This window comes from Podarcis bocagei, assembly GCF_964188305.1.
Source record: "Podarcis bocagei genome assembly, chromosome: 8".
Taxonomy (NCBI): Eukaryota; Metazoa; Chordata; class Lepidosauria; order Squamata; family Lacertidae; genus Podarcis; species Podarcis bocagei.
In genome coordinates, this window is record NC_138133.1 from 29,728,862 (window position 1) to 29,753,295 (window position 24,434).

At 42.9% G+C, this 24,434-nt stretch overlaps 1 protein-coding gene across 10 annotated transcripts in view; it reads left to right on the plus strand.

Annotated features, from left to right (window-relative positions):
* Nucleotides 1-24,434, plus strand: part of PHACTR1 (phosphatase and actin regulator 1) — a 262,469-nt gene that overhangs the window by 158,728 nt on the left and 79,307 nt on the right. For all 10 annotated transcript variants that reach the window (XM_081206391.1, XM_081206390.1, XM_081206392.1 and 7 more), the window contains one exon: nucleotides 10,556-10,720. In XM_081206391.1, coding sequence (XP_081062517.1) covers nucleotides 10,556-10,720 — 165 coding nt within the window. The remainder of the gene's footprint in view (nucleotides 1-10,555; nucleotides 10,721-24,434) is intronic.

A 24,434-nucleotide genomic window follows, 5' to 3' on the forward strand; every position in this document is an offset into this window, starting at 1 on the left:
CTGTCCCACTAATGTAGCTCAGCCCAGACATTATCCCACATTTTCCCAGTGGTTTATTTTATTCAATGCAACAGTGAGAAAACAACTCAGGGACATGGTTTGTTTAATGTATAATAGCCCCATAGTGCTCATTCTTTAAATAAAATTGGGCTTTCTTTAATTACATTTGTCTGTAGAGAGGGCAAAGTGGTTGAATATGTTTCACTTCTAAAAAACAGGACAAGTGAACAGGAGCTTGTGCTGTGAGGTGTCTGTGGTTACTTTCCTTTCCCTCCACAACTGCTTTCCTCAGCGCAACCAAGCCATTTTGAGAGGCTGGGTTCAGAAGGCCCATACGCTTACTTATGATATCACATCCCACAATGCTCTCTGCCTTTCTCAGCAGCTTTTTCTAGACAAGTCAGGTCTGGTGCATGCTGCTGTGTTTCCACAAAAACAAAATCCCTACATCAGAGCAAGTGGCTCTCTTATCGCTTAACCTTTAATCCACAGAAACATTTGCACCAAATGTTTCCCAATTCCCAAATGATTGAATTGTTCAATTTGTTCCTTCTGGTTTAGCATATCTCTAGTCTATGCAGTTAAACACAATTGCAAACTACAGTTTTCTCTGCACTTACCACTTAGTTATAGCAACCAAACATTGTAATGAAAAGCAGATGTGCCGCACTTTGTTCCAAATAAGAAGAGAAATAAATAGAAATCAGATTGCAGGGCAAGCTGGAGAAGCTTTAGGCTGCCCTCCCAACCCCACTTGCATGGGAGTAAGCTCCGTTGAATTAAATTGGGCTTACTTCTGAGTAGACATGCTTAGGATCACACTGTTAAGGTAGGAGGAGGCCAGGAGAAAGGACATATGGCTATGGAGGATTTTAAAACCCTTGCAAGTTAGCCTGAAGTATTTGCAAATCTATTTTAAGTACATGAGCCATGTTTCCCTGCAATTTAGGGTGGCTGAGGTTTTATGCTTCATTATTGGTTCAATTAAACTCAAACTATTTATTTCTGGTACTCCCATTACGGAGGACGAAATGGAAGGGATTCAGAGCAATGCAACTAGCTAGAAGTAAAACAACCAAGTAGTTGGTTGTAAAACAACCAAGAAGTAAAGCTATGCTTTAGCTGATTGGGTTTATTTTTCATCCTACTTCTTTCTCTTCACTCCTTCCCCTTCCACCCTCCAAAATGAGAGTGATGCAATTATATAGCTGGTTTTACTTCTGCTAGCACATAGCCTCCATAGCAATAATAATAATGCTTGATAATTCTATGAATTAGGCAGGATTGTTAGTCTCACAATACCAACTGCTTTTCATGGTCAGGAGAACATGAACATTCAGATAGCGATAAAGACCAATCTTGAAACAAGTCTGAATACTTTGATTTTAAATCCTGCAAGGTTGCAAGTACTAACAGGGTATTCTCTGTGATAGCCCCGAAACTTTTGTTTTTGTTTTTGTTTTTTAAATGATATTTATTGAGAATTTTAAAATTACAAAAAAAAAACCAAAGGAAAAAAGGAGGGGAAAAACAAATAACAATTAAGCAATACAAATCGATAAAAGTCAAAAGCAAAAAGCAAAAACAAAACACATAGCACATCACTACAGCTAATCCAGAATGCGGCAGCTAGACTGGTGACTGGGGGCGGCCGCCGAGACCACATAACACCGGTCTTGAAAGACCTACATTGGCTCCCAGTACGTTTCCGAGCACAATTCAAAGTGCTGGTGTTGACCTTTAAAGCCCTAAACGGCTTCGGCCCAGTATACCTGAAGGAGCGTCTCCACCCCCATCGTTCTGCCCGGACACTGAGGTCCAGCGCCGAAGGCCTTCTGGCGGTTCCCTCATTGCGAGAAGCGAAGCTACAGGGAACCAGGCAAAGGGCCTTTTCGGTGGTGGCGCCCGCCCTGTGGAATGCCCTCCCATCGGATGTCAAGGTGATGGACAACTACCTGACATTCAGAAGACATCTTAAGGCGGCCCTATTCAGGGAAGCTTTTAATGTATGATATTTTAGTGTTTTTTGGTTTCTGTGGAAGCCGCCCAGAGTGGCTGGGGAAACCCAGCCAGATGGGCGGGGTACAAATAATAAATTATTATTATTATTATTATTATTATTATTATTATTATTATTATCATCATCAAAATCAGAAAGCAAAAATAAACCACAAAGATTTAAAAACAGATCCAATATTCCCAAATCCTTAACTGTCATTACCTTATTTCATCGACCTCCTCACACCTCCCTTTTTTTGTATTCTAGTTGTTGATTGTCACAGCAAATCCTTTCCATTTTTCATAATATTCTGTCATTAAATTACCTTAATCTATTTTAACCTTATCTTACCATAAAAAACCCTAAAACTTAAAACTTAAATCTTATTTATACCAATTTCTCATAACCATAGCATATTCTTACATAGTTCTTTTGAACATTTCTGCTAAAGCCAAATAATTTTGTTCCAACATTTTTCTAATACTCATTAATTTGAGAAAACATTCCTAACCTAAATAGAATTTTTAAAAACTTTCTTCCAATCTTCCTCCAACGTCTCTTCCTCCTGGTCTCGGGTTTTGTCAGTCCTTTCTATCCCATCCATCTAGTTCATTAACCTGGTAACCTTATGTCCGAGGCCCTTAAGTCTCTTCCATGTCCCTTCCGCAGATCTTCTTCATATTTATACCTGTACTTTACTTTGTCTTCTGCTCCTTTCATTCGTGGAGACTCCAGCTTGACAATATTTTTGTCCCTTCTCGACAGATCAGCCCCTTTTCCATAGTCCACACTGAACTCCATGTGGTATTTAAAAGCATGTTTCAAGGTCCCTCCAAAGTTGAGGACCCCCACAACTCCAAACTCCTCCCGGCCCAGCGCCAGACTTGAAAAGTCAAAACATCCCTGCATAGGGGGGTCTATCCAGCCCCCCATCTCCAAGCCAAACAAGACTCTATCTCTCCAAATCTGGCTTTTTCCAGGTTCATTCGTCAGATCCAACAACTCATATTCCTGCTGGGCCACAGTTCCCTCCATCTCTGCCTCCCGGGGTCCAGCCACAGCCTCCTCCCTCATCTGATCTGGATAGCCCCGAAACTTTTGAATGCTCTTTCAAACAGAGAGCAACCTGGAGACAATGCTGCTGCCAACTTGGTGTTTGGAAATTAAGATGTGTGTGTTTTAAAGTAAAAATGAGTAGTTCAGTCCTATGCACATTTACTCTGAATCACATAAGTGTAACTAGGATTGCACCCTAAAGCTGCAAACCTGAGCATACTTTCTTGGGAGTAAGTCCCATGGAACTAGGTTGGACTTGCTTCTGGAGTAATCATGCATAGGTTGTAACTAATCCTAGGACTGTAAGTTCTCATTCTGGCATGGTGGCTTCATTGGGTTAGATTTGTGAGAGGTGACTTCCGGTCGGCGCCAGCGCTTAATGGCGGTCCTACCTCCGAGCTCCGGAGAAGGACTGCTTCGCAAGTTCGGGTCTTACCCGCTACGGCGAGCGGGGGACCCCTAAAATCCCAGGCGCTGAAGCCTGAGAACAAGGAGACTCGGTGGGCACCTTCGCGCCCCCCGGTACCGTGAAAGAGCCTTTTTAAAGGCTACGGATCGACATCGGGAGAGAGCGCGGTGCTGAGAGTCGCTACCCAGCCTGCGAAGTGAAGCCGCGTCGCCATAAGCGGAGAGCGCCGATTCCTTCCTGAAAAGAAAATCTGGACTGAATTCCCGTGAGTAAGAGCTGGAAAACAATCGGGACCCTTTAAATTTCAGAAATTGGGCTAAAAACGGGGAGATTTAAACAAAGGAAGTCTGCCTCCCCCCGACTGCATGAAAGTGAAAGCAACGGAACTCTAAACTTGCATCCGTTTAGACCTGCTCTTTGATCATATAAACCGGACATTTAGACCCTTGATCTCCCCTCTAGCAAGCAGGGCAGAGGGGAGGTGAATTCGACTAATAACTGCATGATTTATTTGGAGGAAAAAATCTCTGCTATCTCATCTATTTGAATGCTTGAAACGGTCTGCCTTTTTAGTACACTGAGCTGACTTTTCCCTGTGAAGTGACACCTTGATACAAAGTTTCCACAGTGCCTGACTTTTGTACATTATAAGAAGAAACAGTATAAACAGTATACTGGGCAACTGTGGCAATTGGGAGTTATAAGACTTTAGCAATATTGACTTTGACTGGGTTAATCTCCTTTCTTTCTACATCTGGGACTGTCTCCTTTGTTCTTGTATTTGGAAACTTCCTTCTATGGCCATTTTGATTTGCTCCCTCTAGAGGACAAAGTAAAGTCCGGCACGGCCTAAGACAGTGGAATTTTCCAAGGGAGAATAAATCCCGTGGGAATTGACCTTGACATGAGTGGACCACAAGAAGAGATAACTACAAGAGCCAAGACCAAGCAACAACAACAACAACAACAGTTGCAGCTGCAACAAGCAAAGAAAAGAGGCTCAATCTCAGGCGCAACAGCCGGATTAGCTGGAACAACAGGACAAGACAAAGGAGCAGCCGTTTCTATGGAAGCTGTGACAGAAGCTCTGCTTAAGATAAACCAGACTCTGGAGTCTCTGACAAAACAGACTTCAGAGAACACACAAAAATTAACAGAAATATCAACAAGATTAAACCAGAATACAGAATCTATAAACAAACTGGTCGAGGAAAACGCCACCACGCGTCAAATTGCCGAAGAGGCCAAAGCCACTGCTGGAGAGACGCAGGAGAAATTAGAGCCACTTGCCAAGAAGGTCTATGAGCATGATGCAACTTTGGCCTTGTGGGAGTTACAGAGGAAAGAGAGAAATTTAAAATTAAGACTGATTCCGGAGAATGAAAGAGACAACCTTGTGGAATATTTGACACGGGAGTTTGCGGATTACTGGGACCTTGAGGAAGACGAATTCAAAATTACAACTGCCTTTAGACTGGGTAAAAAGCAAGATAGAAAGACACCGAGAGACTGTCTGATCACACTCAGATCTAAGGAGGAAAGAGATAAAATTTTAGGACTACACTTTGAAAAGGCCTTGCAAATTGGAAATTCAGCTGTACAGATCTTTAAAGACATACCAAAATACATTTTGGATTTAAGAAACTTCTACAAGGATTTGGTTCTTTTGTTAAAGAAAAATTCTATCCGCTTCAGGTGGGAGTTCCCACAAGGACTGTCATTCGACTACAAGGCAAAGAAAGTGAAAATAAAGACAATTCAAGATAAAGACAAATTTTTGGCAAGATACCAGGAGGACCTACAGAAGGGGACTGTGGACGTACTTGCAGAACAGAGGAGAGCACTGGATATCCTGAATCTCTCGTTTGGACAAAAACCACCACCATCAGAAGAAGAGCAACAACTTGGAGCTGTTGGAGGAGCCTTAAGAAAATAACAAGATGGCTTTGCAATTCCTTAGTTGGAATTGTAATGGACTGAATGGGCCTTTGAAGAGAAGACAAGTATTTCATATTTTGAACAGAGAACAACTGGACTTGATATGTTTACAAGAAACTCACATAACTAGAGCCCACAGGAGATTACTCACAAATAAAAGGCTAGGACAAGAATTTATTTCATCAGACAAAGTTAAGAAGAGAGGAGTGGTAATATATGTGAAGGAGAAATGGAATCCAAAAATGATATTCAAAGATGAACAAGGGAGATATCTGGCTGTGGAGATACAAGTACAAGGAGAAAAATTTTTAGTTGTTGGAATTTATGCACCAAATGAAGGCAAATCTGACTTCTTTAAGAGACTTCATGAAACTTTGACGGACTATCTGGATTACAATATGATAATCATGGGAGACATGAATGGCGTGGTCTCCACTAATATGGACAAGGCACAAAGACTAACAGTCACTAAAGAAGGGAGACTCCCTAAGACTTTTTTCGAAATGACAGAAAATATGGACTTGATAGACATTTGGAGAACAAGGAACCCTCTGGAGAGAGAGGGAACCTTTTTCTCCCAAGCAATGATGACCTGGACCAGAATTGACCAAATCTGGGTTACTAGTGGACTGGCTCCAAAGATTAAGAAAGTGGAAATCTGCCCAAAAACTTGCTCCGACCATAACGCCGTGAAGATGGAGATGAAACTCACAATAACTGGTCAATTTAGATGGAGAATGAATGACACCCTCTTTCGAGATAAGGAGATTCTCACGAAGGCCCAAAAGACCCTAAAAGACTATTTTGAAATAAATTTGAGGACCGACGTGGAGAAAAGAGTGATCTGGGACGCAAGTAAAGCGGTTATGAGAGGATTTTTGATTCAACAAAATTCAATAAAGAGGAAAAAACAAAATGAGAAAAAAGAGAAGATCTTGGAAATGATAAAGGAAGGAGAGAGGAAATTAAGAACAAAACCAAAGTCTCAGGACATTTTAAGAGAGATCAAGTTATATCAAACTCAATATATGGAATTGATGAACCAAGAGATTGAATGGAAGATAAAGCAAATGAAGCAAAAGACTTTTGAATCAGCAAATAAATGTGGTAAACTTTTGGCATGGCAATTGAAGAAAAGGCAGAAACTAAATACAGTTACAAGCCTAGAGGTGGATGGAAAGAACATATCTAAACCCAATGAAATTAGAAATTGCTTTTTAAGTTATTTCAAAAAACTCTACACCCAAGGCCCGCAAAATGAAGAAGATATAGACAAATTCCTTGGAAGATATGGATTACAAAATATCTCTCAGCAAAGTAAGATGGACTTGAACCAGAGAATCTCAGAACAAGAGATAGAGGCTGCCATTCAGAATATGCAACTGGGCAAATCTCCGGGACCAGATGGACTGACTTCTAGATACTACAAATCGCTGAAGGAATGGCTGATTCAACCACTAAGAGAAGTTTGTAATGAGATTCTTGAGGGAAAAAGGGCACCTGAATCGTGGAAAGAGGCATATATTTCACTCATACCAAAGTCAGAGACTGAAAAGACCCAACTCAAGAACTACCGCCCAATATCACTCCTTAATGTGGATTACAAAATTTTTGCAGACATTTTGGCAAAAAGATTTAAAAGAGTTTTGATGGAGAAGATTCATAAAGACCAAGCAGGCTTTCTCCCTAAAAGACACCTAGCAGACAATGTAAGGAATGTAATAGACATTTTGGAAAAGCTGGAGGTGAATATAAACACTGAAGCAGTATTGATCTTTGTGGATGCGGAGAAAGCCTTTGATAATATCTCTTGGAGCTTTATGAGGAAGAATCTTCATGGGATGGGGGTAGGCCAGGGTTTTGAGAATGGTATGGCTGCAATATACTCTGAACAAAAAGCTAAACTGATTGTAAATAATGTTGTGACTGAGGAACTTAAGATAGAAAAAGGAACACGACAGGGGTGCCCAATTTCCCCATTACTTTTCATTTCGGTTCTGGAGGTGTTGCTGAATATGATAAGAAATGACCAGCAGGTCAAAGGTGTGCAGGTCGGAGCTAAACATTATAAGTTAAGAGCGTATGCAGATGACCTAGTATTGACTTTGCAAGAGCCAAACACTAGTACGAAAAGGGTCTTAGAAATAATACAACAATTTGGCCAGGTAGCTGGATTTAAGTTGAATAAGCAAAAAACTAAAGTTTTAGGGAAAAACCTAACAGATATGGAAAAGGAGAAATTTCAGGAGGAAACAGGTTTGACAGTGGTCAAGAAGGTGAAATACCTAGGGGTTTACTTAACATCTAAGAATGTCAATTTGTATAAGGACAATTATGAAAAATGTTGGTCAGAGATTAAAAAAGATTTAGAAATATGGTCAAATCTGAAACTGTCAATGTTAGGCCGAATTGCAGTAATCAAAATGAATGTATTGCCTAGAATGTTATTTTTGTTTCAGACCTTGCAGATTCTTGACAAGATGGAATGTTTTAAGAGGTGGCACAAAGACATTTCGAAATTTGTCTGGCAGGGCAAAAAGCCCCGAATTAAATTCAAAATACTGACTGACGCTAAAGAAAGAGGGGGTTTTGCCCTGCCGGACCTAAAATTGTACTATGAGGCAGCAGCTTTTTGCTGGCTGAAAGAATGGATGCTCCTCGAGAACACAGACATTTTGGATCTGGAAGGTTTCAATAATGCTTTTGGTTGGCAAGCATATCTTTGGTATGACAAAGTTAACAGTACTTTTAAAAATCACATTGTTAGAAAAGCATTATTTAATGTTTGGATAAGATATAAAGACCTATTGGAAAATAAAACCCCTAGATGGGTGTCACCAGTGGAGGCTAAAGCAGTGAAGAAACTCAATATGGAGGTCGGATGGCCGAAGTATTGGGAAATCTTAGAACAGGATGGAGACAAGTTTAAACTACAAAGTCAGGAGAAATTGAAGCACAAAGTAGAAAATTGGTTTCAATATCGCCAAATAATGGAATTTTTTAAACAGGATAGGAAAATCGGTTTCCAGGTGGAGAAATCAAAACTAGAGACCGAATTGTTAGAACCCAATACTAAGAATTTATCTAGAATGTATAACTTGCTGTTGAAATGGAACACACAGGATGAAACAGTTAAAACTGCTATGATTAAGTGGGCGCAGGATGTTGGACACAACATTATGTCAGATGACTGGGAATGGTTATGGAACACCGGTATCAAATTTACGGCATGTAATGCCTTAAAGGAAAACATTATGAAAATGGTTTACAGGTGGTACATGACCCCAGTCAAACTGGCAAAAATCTACCATTTGCCCGATAATAAATGTTGGAAGTGTAAAGAGACTGAAGGTACTTTCTATCACCTTTGGTGGACATGCCCGAAGATAAAGGCCTTCTGGGAAATGATCTATAATGAAATGAAAAAGGTACTTAAATGTACATTTCCTAAAAAACCAGAGGCCTTTCTCTTGGGCATTGTCGGCCAATTGGTGACAAAGAAAGATAGAAATTTCTTTATGTATGCCACAACAGCAGCAAGAATACTCATCGCAAAGTATTGGAAGACACAAGATTTACCTACTCTGGAAGAATGGCAGATGAAAGTGATGGACTATATGACATTGGCTGAGATGACAGGCAGAATCCGTGACCAACGCAAAGAGACGGTGGAAGAAGAATGGAAAAAATTTAAAAGCTATCTTAAGGACTACTATAAACTGAATGAATGTTAAAATGTTGTGGTTGCCAGAAGCAATAGGGTACAGGGATACAAGGTTAGACAATAAAAGAGGACTAAGATGACAGAGATTAGAAAGTAACAATTGGGAGTTGCTAGTTCAAATATGGACATTGGGATGCAGAGAGGGGGGGTATGGGGAAGTCTAAGAAAAGAGGTTTATGAAAATATCTTTGAAATATCTTTTGTATGTTTGTCATTTTTTGTGTTTGTTTGTTGTTTTTTTTTTAAAAAATGTTGTAAAACCAATAAAAATTTATTAAAAAAAAAAATAGATTTGTGAGAGGTGCCAACAACAGAAGCTTGCCTGAAAGTTATGCTCTTGAGACTGTCACTGCCTGCTAGTGCCTACTTAGATGTGTCTGCTGAGAAAAAGGGCTGCTCTGCTTGTTCTTTTAAGTAGCTTAGCAGGGAAGAAGGCAAAGCACAGAGCCTCTGGGGAGAGGTTTTCTTCCCCTCCCCCCTAATAAGGTTGCATACACACCACACATTTAAAGCGCACCCACCACAAGAATCATGGGAACTGCAGTTTACTCTCATGCAGCTATACTTTCCAGCACCCTTAAACTACAGTTCCCATGATTTAGGGCAGGGGAGTGGTGTGCTGAAAGCATTTGGTACTTGAAATATTTGCAGGGGTCTTAAAGGTATGATTCCCCCCTACTATGGGCATAGCCAGGATTTATGTTAGGGGGGCAGGTAGCCATAATTTTTGTTGTGGGGGTGGGCACCCACCTGTCGTCATCCTCTATCTGGCTCTCTCTAGCAGATTTGGATTGAAATGTCTCAACAACAGTTGTTTTAAATTACTTTCTTTTGAGCCCAAGTGCTCTGAAAAATCTGTCAAAATCTTTCTACAATTGGTACTTTAAGTATTTTTATTTACTTACTTGATTTGGTGGGCAGCTGCCCCCCCTGCCTGCGCCCATGCCCCCTACCCACCCATTAATTTTGCTTTTCTAGTGCTTCCTTTTTATTTTCCTATTTAAGGCCACAATCCTAAACCCACTTGCCTTCAGTTAAGCCCCATTGAATTCTGTAGAAGAAGAGGACAAGAGTTGGGATAACTCTGTTACTCTTTCAGAGCCTTTGTGGCCCTTTAATCTTGTACCATCCTTTTCCTTTCGCTCCTCCCTGTTTTATTTAAAGACTACTGGTAAAAATATTGCCTAAAAAAAACACTTGCAATACTGATCTGGAGAAGGAAGTATCTTTCAGATGTGTGGGATCACCTTCCTGGATTATCTGCAAATGCTTGTTGAAAGGTGTTATACAAAGGGCAAGTGTTACTATTAATACCTGCCTTTGTCAGCACAATGTGATCTTGTCTTAAAACAGAACTTTTCTCTCTGGCAAAGGGGGGAAGGTTGGCCATCTGCTTTACTGACATAGGCTCCTTTCACTGTTTCTGCAGCTGAAGAAGTGGAGAGACTGGCAGCCATGCGCTCAGACTCGCTTGTTCCAGGGACACACACCCCTCCGATTAGGAGACGGAGCAAATTCGCCAATCTAGGAAGAATTTTCAAGCCATGGAAGTGGCGGAAGAAGAAGAGTGAAAAGTTCAAGCACACCTCAGCAGGTAATTTTGGCCCTTCTCTCGATGGTGGGTGATGCTTTGCTATTAAGAGCAAATGAGGAAATCAGAATCTGTCCGCTAGTAGGATTATTACAAAGCAGCCAAGGACTTGTTGTTGTTGTTGTTGTTGTTGTTGATTAAATTAGTCTACCACCCTATACCAGCAGGTCTCAGGGTGGTTCACAGGATAAAATCACAATATGGAAACACATAATACATAATCAAAATAAAAACAACCCAATAACTCTCCCCCCACACACACATTTTAAAAGGGGGATTGGATGTCAATCAACCAAAGACCTGGTTAAAGTGGAACGATTTTGCCTGGCGCCTAAAGGTTTACAATGAAGGCGCCAGGCAAACTTCCCTGGGGAGAGCATTCCACAAACAGGGAGCCACAGCAGAAAAGGCCTGTTGCCACCCTCTAGACCTCTTGTGGAGGAGGGACATAAAGAAGGGCCTCAGAAGATAATCTCAGGGTCCGGGTAGGTTCATATAGAAAGTGGTGGTCTTTGGGATACTGCAGTCCTGAGCTGTTAAGGGCATGTGCATGCTGTTGTATTTTTTAATGGATCTGTGGTGCTCAACCAATGCCCAGGCGATTCATGTGCCCACAGACCAATGCTCCAGTTAACCACATTATAGGTGGACTGTGCACAGGTGCCTTGTAGTCAGTAATTCCCTATAAAAACAATAATTAAAACACATACAGAATACAATAAAAATGATGGATATGGCAAATAAAAATAAATGTGCAAGTAGAAGATGAAAACACAGAAAACTGTGTTTTATTTGCTAAATTTATTAAATTTCTATACCACCCTTCATCCATTGATCCCAGGGCGGTTTACAATGTCAAAAGCACAAAAAATGCGCAACATAGTAACAAACAATAACCTCCCCATGGTTTAAAAGGCCATATTTATGTAGGTATGTATGTAAATGTCAGTTGGTTTCAGAACCAAAATGAGGCCACCCCAAAATATAATAGTGGCAGGCTGCTATATATTTGGGTGGCATCCTAGGTACACAGAAATATATTTTCAGATGGAACGAAAATGGCAATCCAGTAAGCAACCCCAAACTGCCTGTGGAAGGCTCTTTGCTTCCAGAATATTGATGGCAGCTGTGGAAAGGTTTGAGCGAAAAGGAAGCCAGGCAGTCAAGTCAACCAATCAAGGGGGCTTCCAGACACGGATAACTTAGTAGCATGCAATCATTGCTGCTGTGCTTTAAACTAGAATTGCAACTCTGTTTCCAGACTTCTAACACTATGGAGCAAAGTAGCTTCCCTCTTTCCCTAGCCCTGAATATTGGAGGGGTGTAGGTTTCCTTGGACCCACTTTGTGTGGGTTAGATATCTTCCTCCCCTGCCTGCAGCTTGGGACAGAGGGAGGCAGTGCCATTTGGAAAAAAGGGGTTAAGACAGTTTGTTCACATAGTCCACTAGACGCTGCTTGGAGGCCTCATATGAATACTAGCCTCTGTGTTTGGTCACATGTCTGATGTATTTATATCACTGCTCTTTCATTAATATCTGCTGACTGCATGGAACTTGGGAGTGAATTATACTTCATGGCATGTAAGATTCCACTGGCTTTGTTACTTTTACTCCTCCACTTTATCTGGATTCAAAATCTGTTGTTGTCAAAGAGACGCAGCCGTGCAAAAAAGCAAATTAGATCCCCTTCATGTTCTGTATAAGTCATCCTTGTAAGTCTCCCACAAGACTTGTACCACACACTTCAGATAGCCAGTTCATACAGCCGTATTGTAAACACCTGTGGCAGAAAAGCACTCAGAAGAATCTGCGTGGTTTTCTTAGTGAAAGTAGAAGAAAGAGAAGGATGCTTTTTCAAACTCTGCATGATAACAGATCAGGGCTGAGTTGGTATCTGATATCTCAAAGCTCAATACAGCGAGCCCTTTAATTTCCAAAGTAAATCAAAAGCAACCACAGGAGGTGCTGTAATGAGAGCTCGCACGTATTTATGACTAATCCTTCAGTGTACTGATAAATGTATTTTAGAAAAATATAATTCCCATCAGTCTCCTGGGGAAAATACAGTTCCGTTTCCCCCACTTTGAAGAGGATTAAATTAGAGGGTGGTGATAAATAAACATAGCCTATGGGCTCAAGCAGAAGGTTCAAGTGTATTTGATGCTCAGAGCTGGTGCAATGTATTGCACTTTTGTATCTCATCCATAGTTACCACAGGAAGACAAAGCCCCAAAAAGCTAAGCTTCGTAGTGTCCAGTACAGTGGTGCCTCGCAAGACGAAATTAATTCGTTCCGCAAGTTTTGCCATCTAGCGAATTTTTTGTCTTGCGAAGCACGGTTTTAACGGTTTAACAAAGTCGCGAGACGTTTTCGTCTTGCGAAGCAAACCCATAGGGAAATTCGTCTTGCGAGGCAAATCGAAAACGGAAAAACCTTTCGTCTAGCGAGTTTTTTGTCTTGCGAGGCATTCGTCTTGCGGGGCACCACTGTATTGTATTGTTCTTACTTAATATAAACAACTCGGTTTATATTAAGTTCTACCCCAAAGGGAAGCTTCCCGAGAGGTATATTAAAAATTATTATACGTAATTGTAACTTGCTCTGGGAGCCTTTTCTCAGCTGAGGAGTGAGGCAGAATACTTTAAATGAATTCAAGCTAGAATATGCAGACTAGATGATGCCTGATGGGACACCACTGACAGAAGTGGTGAAGAAAGATATGCAAAGCTGCTGTGTGATTCTCAGCTGAGCAGGAGGCAAGACCTACATTGGCTCCCAGTACCTTTCCGAGCACAATTCAAAGTGTTGGTGCTGAACTTTAAAGCCCTAAACGGACTCAGTCCAGTATATCTGAAGGAGCGTCTCCACCCCCTTCGTTTTACCCGGACACTGAGGTCCAGCGCCAAGGGCCTTTTGGCAGTTCCCTCACTGCGAGAAGCCAAGTTACAGGGAACCAGGCAGAGGGCCTTCTCGGTAGTGGCGCCTTCCCTGTGGAACGCCCTCCTACCAGATGTCAAAGAGAACAACAACTACCAGACTTTTAGAAGACACCTGAAGGCAGCCCTGTTTAGGGAAGCCTTTAATGTTTGATGTATTACAGTATTTTAATATTTTGTTGGAAGCCGCCCAGAGTGGCTGGGGAAGCCCAGCCAGATGGGTGGGGTATAAATAATAAATTATTATTATTATTATTATTATTATTATTATTATTATTATTAAGGACCCACCTGTAAGGCTTGCTTAAGAGTGGTTTTACCATCACAACCCTATGCTACCCTTTATTGGAAAATAATATTGTCTATTACAAGGTTGCTGATAGTGCATCATGTGGGAGAATAGGGGCTTGTCACATTTGGTAAGTGTACTATGACTTCACAGTAGTTAGCTCAAGCTACTTCAATTGCCACTCCAATCTTAGAATTGGAAAGGGACCCCCATCTAGTCCAACCCCCTGCAATGCAGGAATCTCAGCTAACCAAATAGATCCATAGGATAGGGAATGCCCTTAAAAAAAAGAAAGGTAAAGGACCCCTGACAGTTAAGTCCAGTCACAAACAACTCTGGGGTTGCGGCGCTCATCTCACTTTACTGGCCAAGGGAGCTGCCGTTTGTCCGCAGACAGTTTTTCCAGGTCATGTGGCCAGCATGACTTCTTCTGGCAAAACTAGAGCAGCGCACGCAAACGCAAACCTTCCTGCCGGAGCAGAACCTATTGCACTACTTGCACTTTGACGTGCTTTCGAACTGCTAGGTTGGCAGGAGCTGGGACCGAACAACGGGAGCTCACCCCGTCGCGGGGATTCGAACCGCCGACCTTCCAATCGGCAAGCCCAAGGCTCAGTGATTTACACCACAGTGCCACCCGCGTCCCCAAATGACAAATTGTACATGCATTCTTGAATAGGAATCGGATCAAAAATCTAGGCCTGGAGTTCCATAAATTTAGATATGCTCTCTATCTGGAAAGCAAATATTTAATATTAGCAGCATTTTACCTGAAGTCAAAGGCAGCCAGCAGCGCAATTCGAATATGTCCTGAGGAAAGGTTTGCAAGGTACACTGAAGTTAAACAGTTTATTATCTAGAACGTCATCTTTTCTAAAAACCATTAAAACTTTAATTAACATTGAGGCCCTGGAAGCCCTAGGCAACTCATGTTCAGGCAGATAACACTGTGACAGCCATAATTATTGCAAAAACTTCTAAATGACCAGATTGTATCTCAATAGGGATGGTCTATTTTACTTGATAAGGATTCATAAATGGCCAGATCTTATCGGTTTAGTAAAGGGATAGTCTACTTTGCTTGATAGCAATAGCTTATAAGTTGTGTAAAGGAAGCCAGCATGATGCCATCTGTACTCTAGAGAAATTGTCAACGTTATTTTCTGCCACATTGTGTTGAAATGTCTCATTTTTTTTCAGAGGAAGTGCTGACCTCCCCTTAGCTTTTGGGTAATGACCAACAAATCCCCCCAACCAGTCTGCACCATGTAGAGATTAGGGAAACAGGAAGGAGACAAAGTGGAAACCACTAGCAGTGAAGTTGTCACCTGATGCATAATTATTCCCCACCCCTGTTCTAACCATATGGAAGCAAAATAAAAAGTGTGTATTTAGACATGATCTAATGAGCTGCTGTGCTGATTAGCCCATACAAGCAAAGGATGACTTTGAACTGAAGTTGCCTCTAATGACTGGAAGAGAGGGATTTATAAGCTTGTAAATCCCAGTTCACACCTCAACAGCCACTGGGTGATCTTAGGCAAGCTGCTGTCTCACAGCTTTAGTCCCTGCCTTGTGTGTATTATAGGGATAATAGTGCTGGATTGCTTTACAGGATTTTGGACTACTGAAATGATATATTTCAAATGCTTTGTGCACTTAGGAAAAGCTTTGGATAATATTAGGCAATTTCCATGGCTGAGTTCTGTATAAGGATGGGGGGAAGAGTTCATTTGGTCTGCATTTCGCAGAGGACTAAATTGATCTGATACTCACAAGCTCACTTGTGGATCAAAATGCATTTTGCAATGCATTTTCTGCGCACAGTATACATTTTACATAAAAGAGAGACACGAAGGGTGGTATTAATGGGACGCGGGTGGCGCTGTGGTCTAAACCACAGAGCCTAGGGCTTGCCGATCAGAAGGTTGGCAGTTCGAATCCCTGCAACGGGGTAAGCTCGCGTTGTTCAGTCCCAGCTCCTGCCCACCTAGCAGTGTGAAAGCACCCAGTGCAAGTAGATAAATAGGTACCGCTCCGGCGGGAAGGTAAACGGCGTTTCCGTGCACTGCTCTGGTTCGCCAGAAGCGGCTTAGTCATGCTGGCCACATGACCCGGAAGCTGTCTGTGGACAAACGCTGGCTCCCTCGGCCTATAGAGCGAGATGAACGTGCAACCCCAGAGTTGTCTGCGACTGGACCTAACGGCCAGGGGTACCTTTACCTTTAAGGGTGGTATTGAATGTTGTGCTCTTCCAGTTGTTTCATCTGTGCAACTGGAAGAGCCTGCTAGATGAAGTGATACCCCTCTCCTCCTGTGCACTGTTCTGATGGTTCTCCCAACCTCCCCAATCCGATTTCTGGGGTGTTGGTGGTGGGGAGGGAAAGGGGAGAACGCTCTGCTGCAAATACAAAAGTCTTTGCACAGGGCTTCTTCTGATGGGGCTGGTTAACTGAATCCTGGTGTGTATTTTACTGGTGAATGCATTGAAAAGTGCATATTTTATGTAAAAAAAAGTGCTAATTATTGGAAGAGTGCATACAAAATGTGTACAATGAGACACAGTGGCAAGCAATGGGACTCCAGTGTCAGAGACGACCTATAGAGGATGGAATTAGGTGCTCAGCACATTCCCAGTTTTGCCATGTACAGGGTTAACTCACTGCAATTGGGCAAGGAAATTGGAATTAAGACACCAAAGCCTATTTCAGGGCTGGGGAGACTGTGGTCCTACAGATGTTACTGAACTTCAACTCCCATGAGCCCTAGCAAGCATGGCTAATAGCCAGGGGTTATGGAAACTGCAATTTAGCACTATCTGGAGGGACAAATGTTCTTCACATCTGCCCTAGCTGGTCCCTTGATTTCAGCCACATACACCCAAGCTGAATTCTAAATTACAGTGGTGGAAAAAGACTAACCTAGGCAGTCAGTAATGCTACCAAAATTTATCAATTGTCATCAGTGTTGCTTTTACTTCTGGCCCATGCTGCTGAAGAGGATACCATCTTCTAAAGCAAGTGAGGTTCTTTGCATGATTTGAATACCATAGAGGTTTTTGTGCTCAATGTATTCTGGGGGATGTGTTGTTCTGAGATACAGTTCTACCCATCCCTGTGCAACAAGTCCAGCCTATTCTTCTATTCCCTATTCTACTAACCTGTTAAAAGTATGAGAAGCCCTGTCTTCCTCCAACATTTGTGAGCGCTACCACTTGCTCAAGCAAAGTCCAAGACCTGACCCCAAAAATATTTTTGGATGATCTAGAAGCAGCAAAACCTTTCTGCAAGAATTCGGGGTGGGGTGGGGTGGGAGTGGAGTGGAGTGGTTGGGTATTTTGAGAGCAGTTCATTCTTCTTGTTAAGCCCATGCCTCAGAGAGAAGAAGATGCAGGATATGACCCCAGTTTTTTAGACTTGCTGATGGGGAGACATGTGCTTTTCACAACACACATAGTAATAAGATGAGAAGAAATAACATGGGAAGTAGTTACCCAGTGGACCCTGCCTCTGATAGCTTTAGGCCTCAATTGCCTATTTTACACAGCTGATACTTGTAGCAGTTGTCTATTTTTGCACACGAGTTGGCAAATGCAGGCTGCTGATGAAAAGGGATGTTTGTGTTTCTGTGCGGCTGAATCTTTTGTGAAAATCTGCTGCGTAGCATATTTTGAGCCATTAAGAAGCGGGTTTTGCCTTGCTGGATTGAAGAGGCTTTTTAAGAATGTGCTAACCCCCATGCCATCACTTTAATGGCACACTGGGGGGGGGGGGAAGAATCCTTAAATGTGTCCAAGGAATGTTTAATGAGGCCATTTGGATTTTATGCTAATTACACTTCCAGCTGCTATAAAGATTATATGCAACAGCCTCAAACTTCAGTTCTGTGATGTTCTGCAATGGTGTATTACTGCAAAAGTGGGGGGGGGAGGGGGACAGAATGCTGTTAATCTGTAAGGGAGGGGATGTATAAGACAGGATTTAAAGCCTGAATAGGTAAAATAAAATAAAAATGCAACTGAGTGTTCGTATTTTCTCTCTGTGTGTGTGACTAGTAGGTTGCATCATATGTTAAAAAGAGGCTTTGCCAACAAATTTACTAATAATGAAATCTCTGGATCTGCAGGTTTACTTTCTTTAAAAATCAATTCTCATATGTAAGATGGGATTGTTGTCGGCTGAAGCTGCCAAAATGTGTGGATTTTGTCAAAACAAAGTCTTTAAAGCCTTTTCAGGCACAGCGAGGCAAAACTGGCTTAACGTAAAAGTCCTGCCAATCACAAACCCATAATAGTTGGATGTTGATGAAATGCATGTCTGCAGTCGTTTACGTCTTAGGTATTTTTGGTACCTATGTAGTATATGTTGGAGTTTCCGTTAGTCCTTTCTTAATCACTAACTATAACTAAGCATGTGCATATTATAACTGTACTTGATCTCAACCCTTCACATCCAGGGTGACATGAAGCTATGTGGATAAGCAGGTGTTTTGCATTCCAAAGATTCAAGGTTCAGTCCCCATCATCTCCAGCTAAGGTAGTTCAAACTCTGGAGAGCTGCCACCAAATCAGCATAGTAAGCAAACTGGAGCTCACTGATCAGTGGTCTGACTTGATGTAAGGCAACTTTCTGTTTTTAATGTCCGTGTCAATTTGATCCTCTGTGGATACTCTCACAGACACACATGGAATGAATGGAGCAGGGGGAAAGATATTTTTACCAGCTCTAACTGTTTCATTTATCTGAGAAAAAGTATAGTTAAACTATATAGTGAAACTAAATAAATATTGACTTAAGGAGACATTTATGATCTGTTAAAGCTGTAGAAAATGCAACCAGGAAAACCCTTGTAGTTGCCTTCTTTAAGAACCCCCTCCCCCCAAATCAGTGCAGTTTTGGAAAGCTCCGTTTGCCATCTTGATTCAAAATGGCATCTAAAGGTATCCAAACTTTGAAAAAAACCTGCTCCTTGGAACCATCACGCAAAATTTGGTTACAATATCACATAGCTATATAAACAACCTTCCAAAATATTTAGTAGTTTAGAATTATTATTATTATTATTTTATCTTATGCTGGGATTCTCCCCACCGCCCATTTAAAGACCTAGAAAATGTTAATATCAATAATGATAACAAATGCCCTTCAAACATCCTTCACTGTGAAAATCCATTGCTCTTGCTTTGCAAAGCAGTCCTGCATTACTGTAAAGGTTCTGCAAAGTTTCTCTTGTCGCCCAGTTCCCATATGATCTGAATACGTACGTACATGGAAAACAAAGAGGTCTTGCCATAAAACAGATGCTTATCAAAATCTGGGACAACATCCAGCAATCATAGGCCAGACTGATAGAAGTTGGAAATATACTAGTAGCCAGAATTTGTGCAACATCTAGAGGACAGCCATTTTAAAATTTAGGGCTTGTGCACAGTTTCAACAGAGTTTCCCCAGTATCAGGATAAAAAAGGTAAAGGTACCCCTGACCATTAGGTCCAGTCGCAGACGACACTGGGGTTGTGGCGCTCATCTCGTTCTATAGGCTGATGAAGCCGGCATTTGTCCACAGACAGCTTCCGGGTCATGTGGCCAGCATGACTAAACCGCTTCTGGAGAACCAGAGCAGCGCACGGGAACGCCATTTACCTTCCTGCCAGAGCAGTACCTATTTACCTACTTGCATTTGACGTGCTTTCGAACTGCTAGGTTGGCAGGAGCTGGGCCCGAGCAACGGGAGCTCACCCCGTTGCGGGTATTCGAACCACCAACCTTCTGATTGGCAAGCCCTGGGCTCTGTGGTTTAGACCACAGTGCCACCCACATCCCTAGTATCAGGATAGTCATGTGAAATCTGTGTTGGAACCTCCATTTAGTGCTAGGTCTGGAACATTGATTCATCGTTAGTATAACGAATCTGGTTCCAGGCTGTGGAGAGAGATGCAAAACCAGAGCCAGGTTCGAGATCAAAGCAAACATGCAAGACTATGTCAGTCTAAGAATTAGATTTCAGCTCTATTGGCTTTTAGCTAGACAGCAATGGAAAAAGTTGATCAGTAGTGGGATTGCTTGCTGTTAGTTTTGCCTTGTACCTTTACTATCAAGGAGAAATGTTTATGTGCCTTAGCCTAGTACTGCTGTTCTTGTTTCTGAGTCATGTGCTTTTATTATTCTCATCTGCTTGCAATACAACAGAAATGCATGTATAAATTCATTGATTTTTATGAGGCATAATGGGCAATTGCATATTGAATTGCTGCTAAGAAAAAAAGAGTTGTGTCCTGTGTTGTTTTGGTGAATTTCTGTTTTGGTGCTACATCACCATTGAGATGATAATTGATCTTAGAAATATAGAGCAACAAAGTGTAAATATTGCAGTTTCATCATAAATCAAATTTGAGGGTATTTTATTCTTATTTTAATCAGCATTGCCAGCAGTGGAATAAATAAAGCAGCCATCCCTTAGGCACGAGTAGTACAGCACATTGATTGAGCCGCACTGTTCCACTGACCTCCTGCTTGTATGACCCACATTTGATTTGTCTGTCTGTTGTCTTGGTAATGGGAGTCTCTTGTACAGTGACTTATATTTCCAGGGTTCTATAGTTCTGGTAGCCATCAATAACACATGAGTTTGAAAGAACAGCCTTGACCATCCTGAGCTCAAGGGCATGACACACACACAAACAAACACAATCTGGCTTGCTGATAATCTCTGGTTATCCAGTTCACATGTTGCATTTGTCTGCATGACTCTGGTCTGAGAACAGAATTATTTGCATGCATACACTATTTGCACAATATATTTTTCTGCACTGTCATTCAAACAGAGACTAATCTAAGCCCTGCCGGCTTTGTTTTAAGTAGTGAACAGGTGGTACTCTTTTTAAAATTTCTGAAAAGACATTAACATCAGGCTCTTGTGGCATCAGAAAGCCAAAGTCCTTCAAGTGTACACCCATCTTTCATGCAGATGGAAGAAAATATATTGTAATTGTACAGTGAAAATATATTGTACAGTGGAAACTCAGTTCCCGAACGCCTCCACTGTCATACATTTCAGTTCTCAAACTCTGAAAACCCAGAAGTAAATGCTTCCGTTTTCGAACATTTTTTAGAACCCAAATGTGCAAGAAGCTCTTGCAACCAATGGGAAGCCGCGCCTCGGTTTTCAAATGTTTCGGAAGCCAAATGGGCTTCCAGAACGGATTGTGTTCTAGAACTGAGGTACCACCTTATATCATTATGAGTATTTGTGTGGTAGGCTCAAAGCCTGAGCCCCTTTCTGATTCCTGGATCCAGCATGGCTTCAGTTGCTGGAATAGCCCACTAAGTATGTGACAGAAGTGAGCCAGCTGTAAATTACAGAGCGAGCAAAAATTAACTGCTTCTTAGCAAAACAGGATCTGCACAGGAGTGTCAGGCCTAATGAGCACAGCAACTCAGGTCCTGCCCCCATGAAGCAGTTGACAAGACTAAAGGTCCCTGCCTCTCCACAGCCAGCTATGTCTCCACCCCTCCAGGGTTTTTCCCAAGCAATCAGAGACTGTGCCTGTGTACCTGTCTATGCTTCTCCAGCTTCATGGCTCTCCAGGTTCTGGGACACTAGGAGGGAGGGAAGCTTGTTGCAGCAGGAGGGGGAGACACCCATGCCTCTTCACCAGCTGGTCTCCCTTCTCTCCTGCTTCAGCTTCTGCCTCTGGTTCTGGGCTTCTCTCTGCCACAGACTCTCCCTGCTCACTGAACCCTTTTATCTCCTCAGCTTCTGACACCTTCTCCCAGTTTTCTCCATCTTCTCCCTCTGACCACTCATCATTGTCTCACCACCAATGCCCTGGCTCTCAACCTTCTTCCTTTGGGGGTTCCCCATCCCACCATTCCTCTGCATCCAACCAATCCATGACAGTATGAGTCGTTAAGGGAACAAAGGGAGTGCCTCTGTGCCAGAGGACAAATGGATGGGCCTTCCTCCCCCAATTGTCTGCTAGTTAGAAAAACAAAAGGCCAACATGGAGAGTTGAGTGATGTGAGCCAGAAGCTACATAAAAAACTGCAGGCTGGAAAGACAAACAGAGAGCCAGTTTGTATATATGTGTGAATTAACCATATATCATAAAGACACCACAGTCTCCGCTGTGCCTCATTCCAAAAGGAAACACGTGTCCTGGATAAGTATCTGGAACCGCTGGGATCTTGCACTGCTTGGAGATTAGCATGGCATGCAGCAATATCAAATAATACTCTTCCCTGTTGACACTGCATTGTTTAGCCTCACTTGCTTGTCTATGTTCTGGTGCCCATGGGCATAAGTCCAATAAACTGTGTATTCCACTGAGAATATTCTCTGCTGCTGCACACAAGATTGTCTGTGTTAAACATTTACTGTGTACCAGTGCTGAATTGAATTTAAATAACTAGCAGTTGACATGAAGCAGCCATGCTAAAAGTATGCAGAAGTCCCAAGCCACAGTAACTAGCCCTGTTCATACTTAATGGTAAGTGATAAATCTGGCTTATTGTGAATGAGCAGCATGTTGGCGCATGCTGCTCATACGCACCTCCCCCTCTCCTCTCTGTGTCACACCAGGAGGAAGCAAGAAGCAGCAATGGACAAAACTGTCTTTGCTGGAAATTGTACAACAGAAACGGAGCAGTTGACATGCAGGTCCATTGCTTTTTTTACTGTTGCGTATGTTCAAAGAAGGGACGCGGGTGGCGCTGTGGGTAAAACCACAGTGCCTAGGACTTGCCGATCGCATGGTCGGCGGTTCGAATCCCCGCGGCAGGGTGAGCTCCCGTCTTTCGGTCCCAGCTCCTGCCCACCTAGCAGTTCGAAAGCACCCTTAAAGTGCAAGTAGATAAATAGGTACCACTTTATAGCGGGAAGGTAAACGGCGTTCCGTGTGCTGCGATGGTGCAGGCTCGCCAGAGCAGCGATGTCACACTGGCCACATGACCTGGAAGCGTCTGCGGACGGCGCCGGCTCCCAGCCTCTAGAATGAGATGAGCGCACAACCCTAGAGTCTGACAAGACTGGCCCGTACGGGCAGGGGTACCTTTACCTTTATGTTCAAAGTAGGGACGCGGGTGGCGCTGTGGGTTAAACCACAGAGCCTAGGACTTGCCAATCAGAAGGTCGGTGGTTCAAATCCCCGTAATAGGGTAAGCTCCCATTGTTCGGTCCCAGCTCCTGCCAACCTAGCAGTTCGAAAGCACGTCAAAGTGCAAGTAGATAAATAGGTACCGCTCCAGCGGGAAGGTAAACGGTGTTTCCATGCGCTGCTCTGGTTCGCCAGAAGTGGCTTAGTCATGCTGGCCACATGACCCGGAAGCTGTATGCCGGCTCCCTCAGCCAATAAAGCGAGATGAGCGCCGCAACCCCAGAGTCAGTCACGACAGGACGTAATGGTCAGGGGTCCCTTTACCATTACCTTTATGTTCAAAGTAAACAGGATTTGTGTTCGGTCCAAGCATAAAAAATATACATTTCAGTAACTTGCTCCATTTTCTTTTGGTAGTTGGTTTCTTTTATAGCAAGAAAATATCCTCTTTCAAAACAACCAACCACAAAAACAAGCAAACCACAAGTGGCTTTTACCAGCACGGAAAGGATCACAGCTGATTTTCTTTGTGCAGACACGCACTTTATTTCCTCCTTAAAAGGTCAAATACAACCATCATGTGATTCTAACAACGGTGCACCATAAGTGCTTTCAAAAGAAATAGTGGGAAATGCAGTGACTTGTTTTCCAGGGTGAATTTGGATATAGCTTTTGGTGTGTGACATGCAAGTAATTTTAGGTACCCAGGCCTGGCATCTGGGGTGGCCAGTTATTGTGCTCTTGGATGCCATTCTATCCTCTGGAAGTATTCCAGGGGCTGGAAGGAACTTTTACCATACAAACTAGACCCTCCTCCCAGCCCACCACCCACATGCACACTCAAAAATGATAGCTCAGTCGGTTAGAGCTCGGTGCTGCTAACACCAAGGATGCAAGTTCAGTTCCCGTAAGGCAGTGTTTCCCAACCTTTTTTGGGCAAAGGCACACTTGTTTGATGAAAAAAATCTCGAGGCACACCACCATTACAGCCCCGTGACGTCAGCGCGCAGCGTCACGCCGGGAGGGACGCACGAAAGTGTAAGTTTCAATTTTTTTCCCTCCCCCTTGCCGGGGAACCTCCAAGCTTTGGGGGTGGGGAGGGAGGAGGCAGCAAAGCGAGGCAGGAAGGAGAGCGCGGCTTGGCTGGGTGAGCTTTGGCAGGGGCAGGGAATGAGAGCCGCGAGGCGGGCGCTGCGGACGGAGGCGCTGCCCGCCGAGCTCGCAGGCAGCCAGGCAGGCAGACGGCGAGAGCCCCGCACTGGGCGGCCTCTCCTCGCCGCCTGACTCGCCCGCCTCCCTCCAGGCAACATCTCGCGGCACACCAGGCAACATCTCGCGGCACACTAGTGTGCCGCGGAACAGTGGTTGAAAAACACTGCCGTAAGGGACAGCTGCGT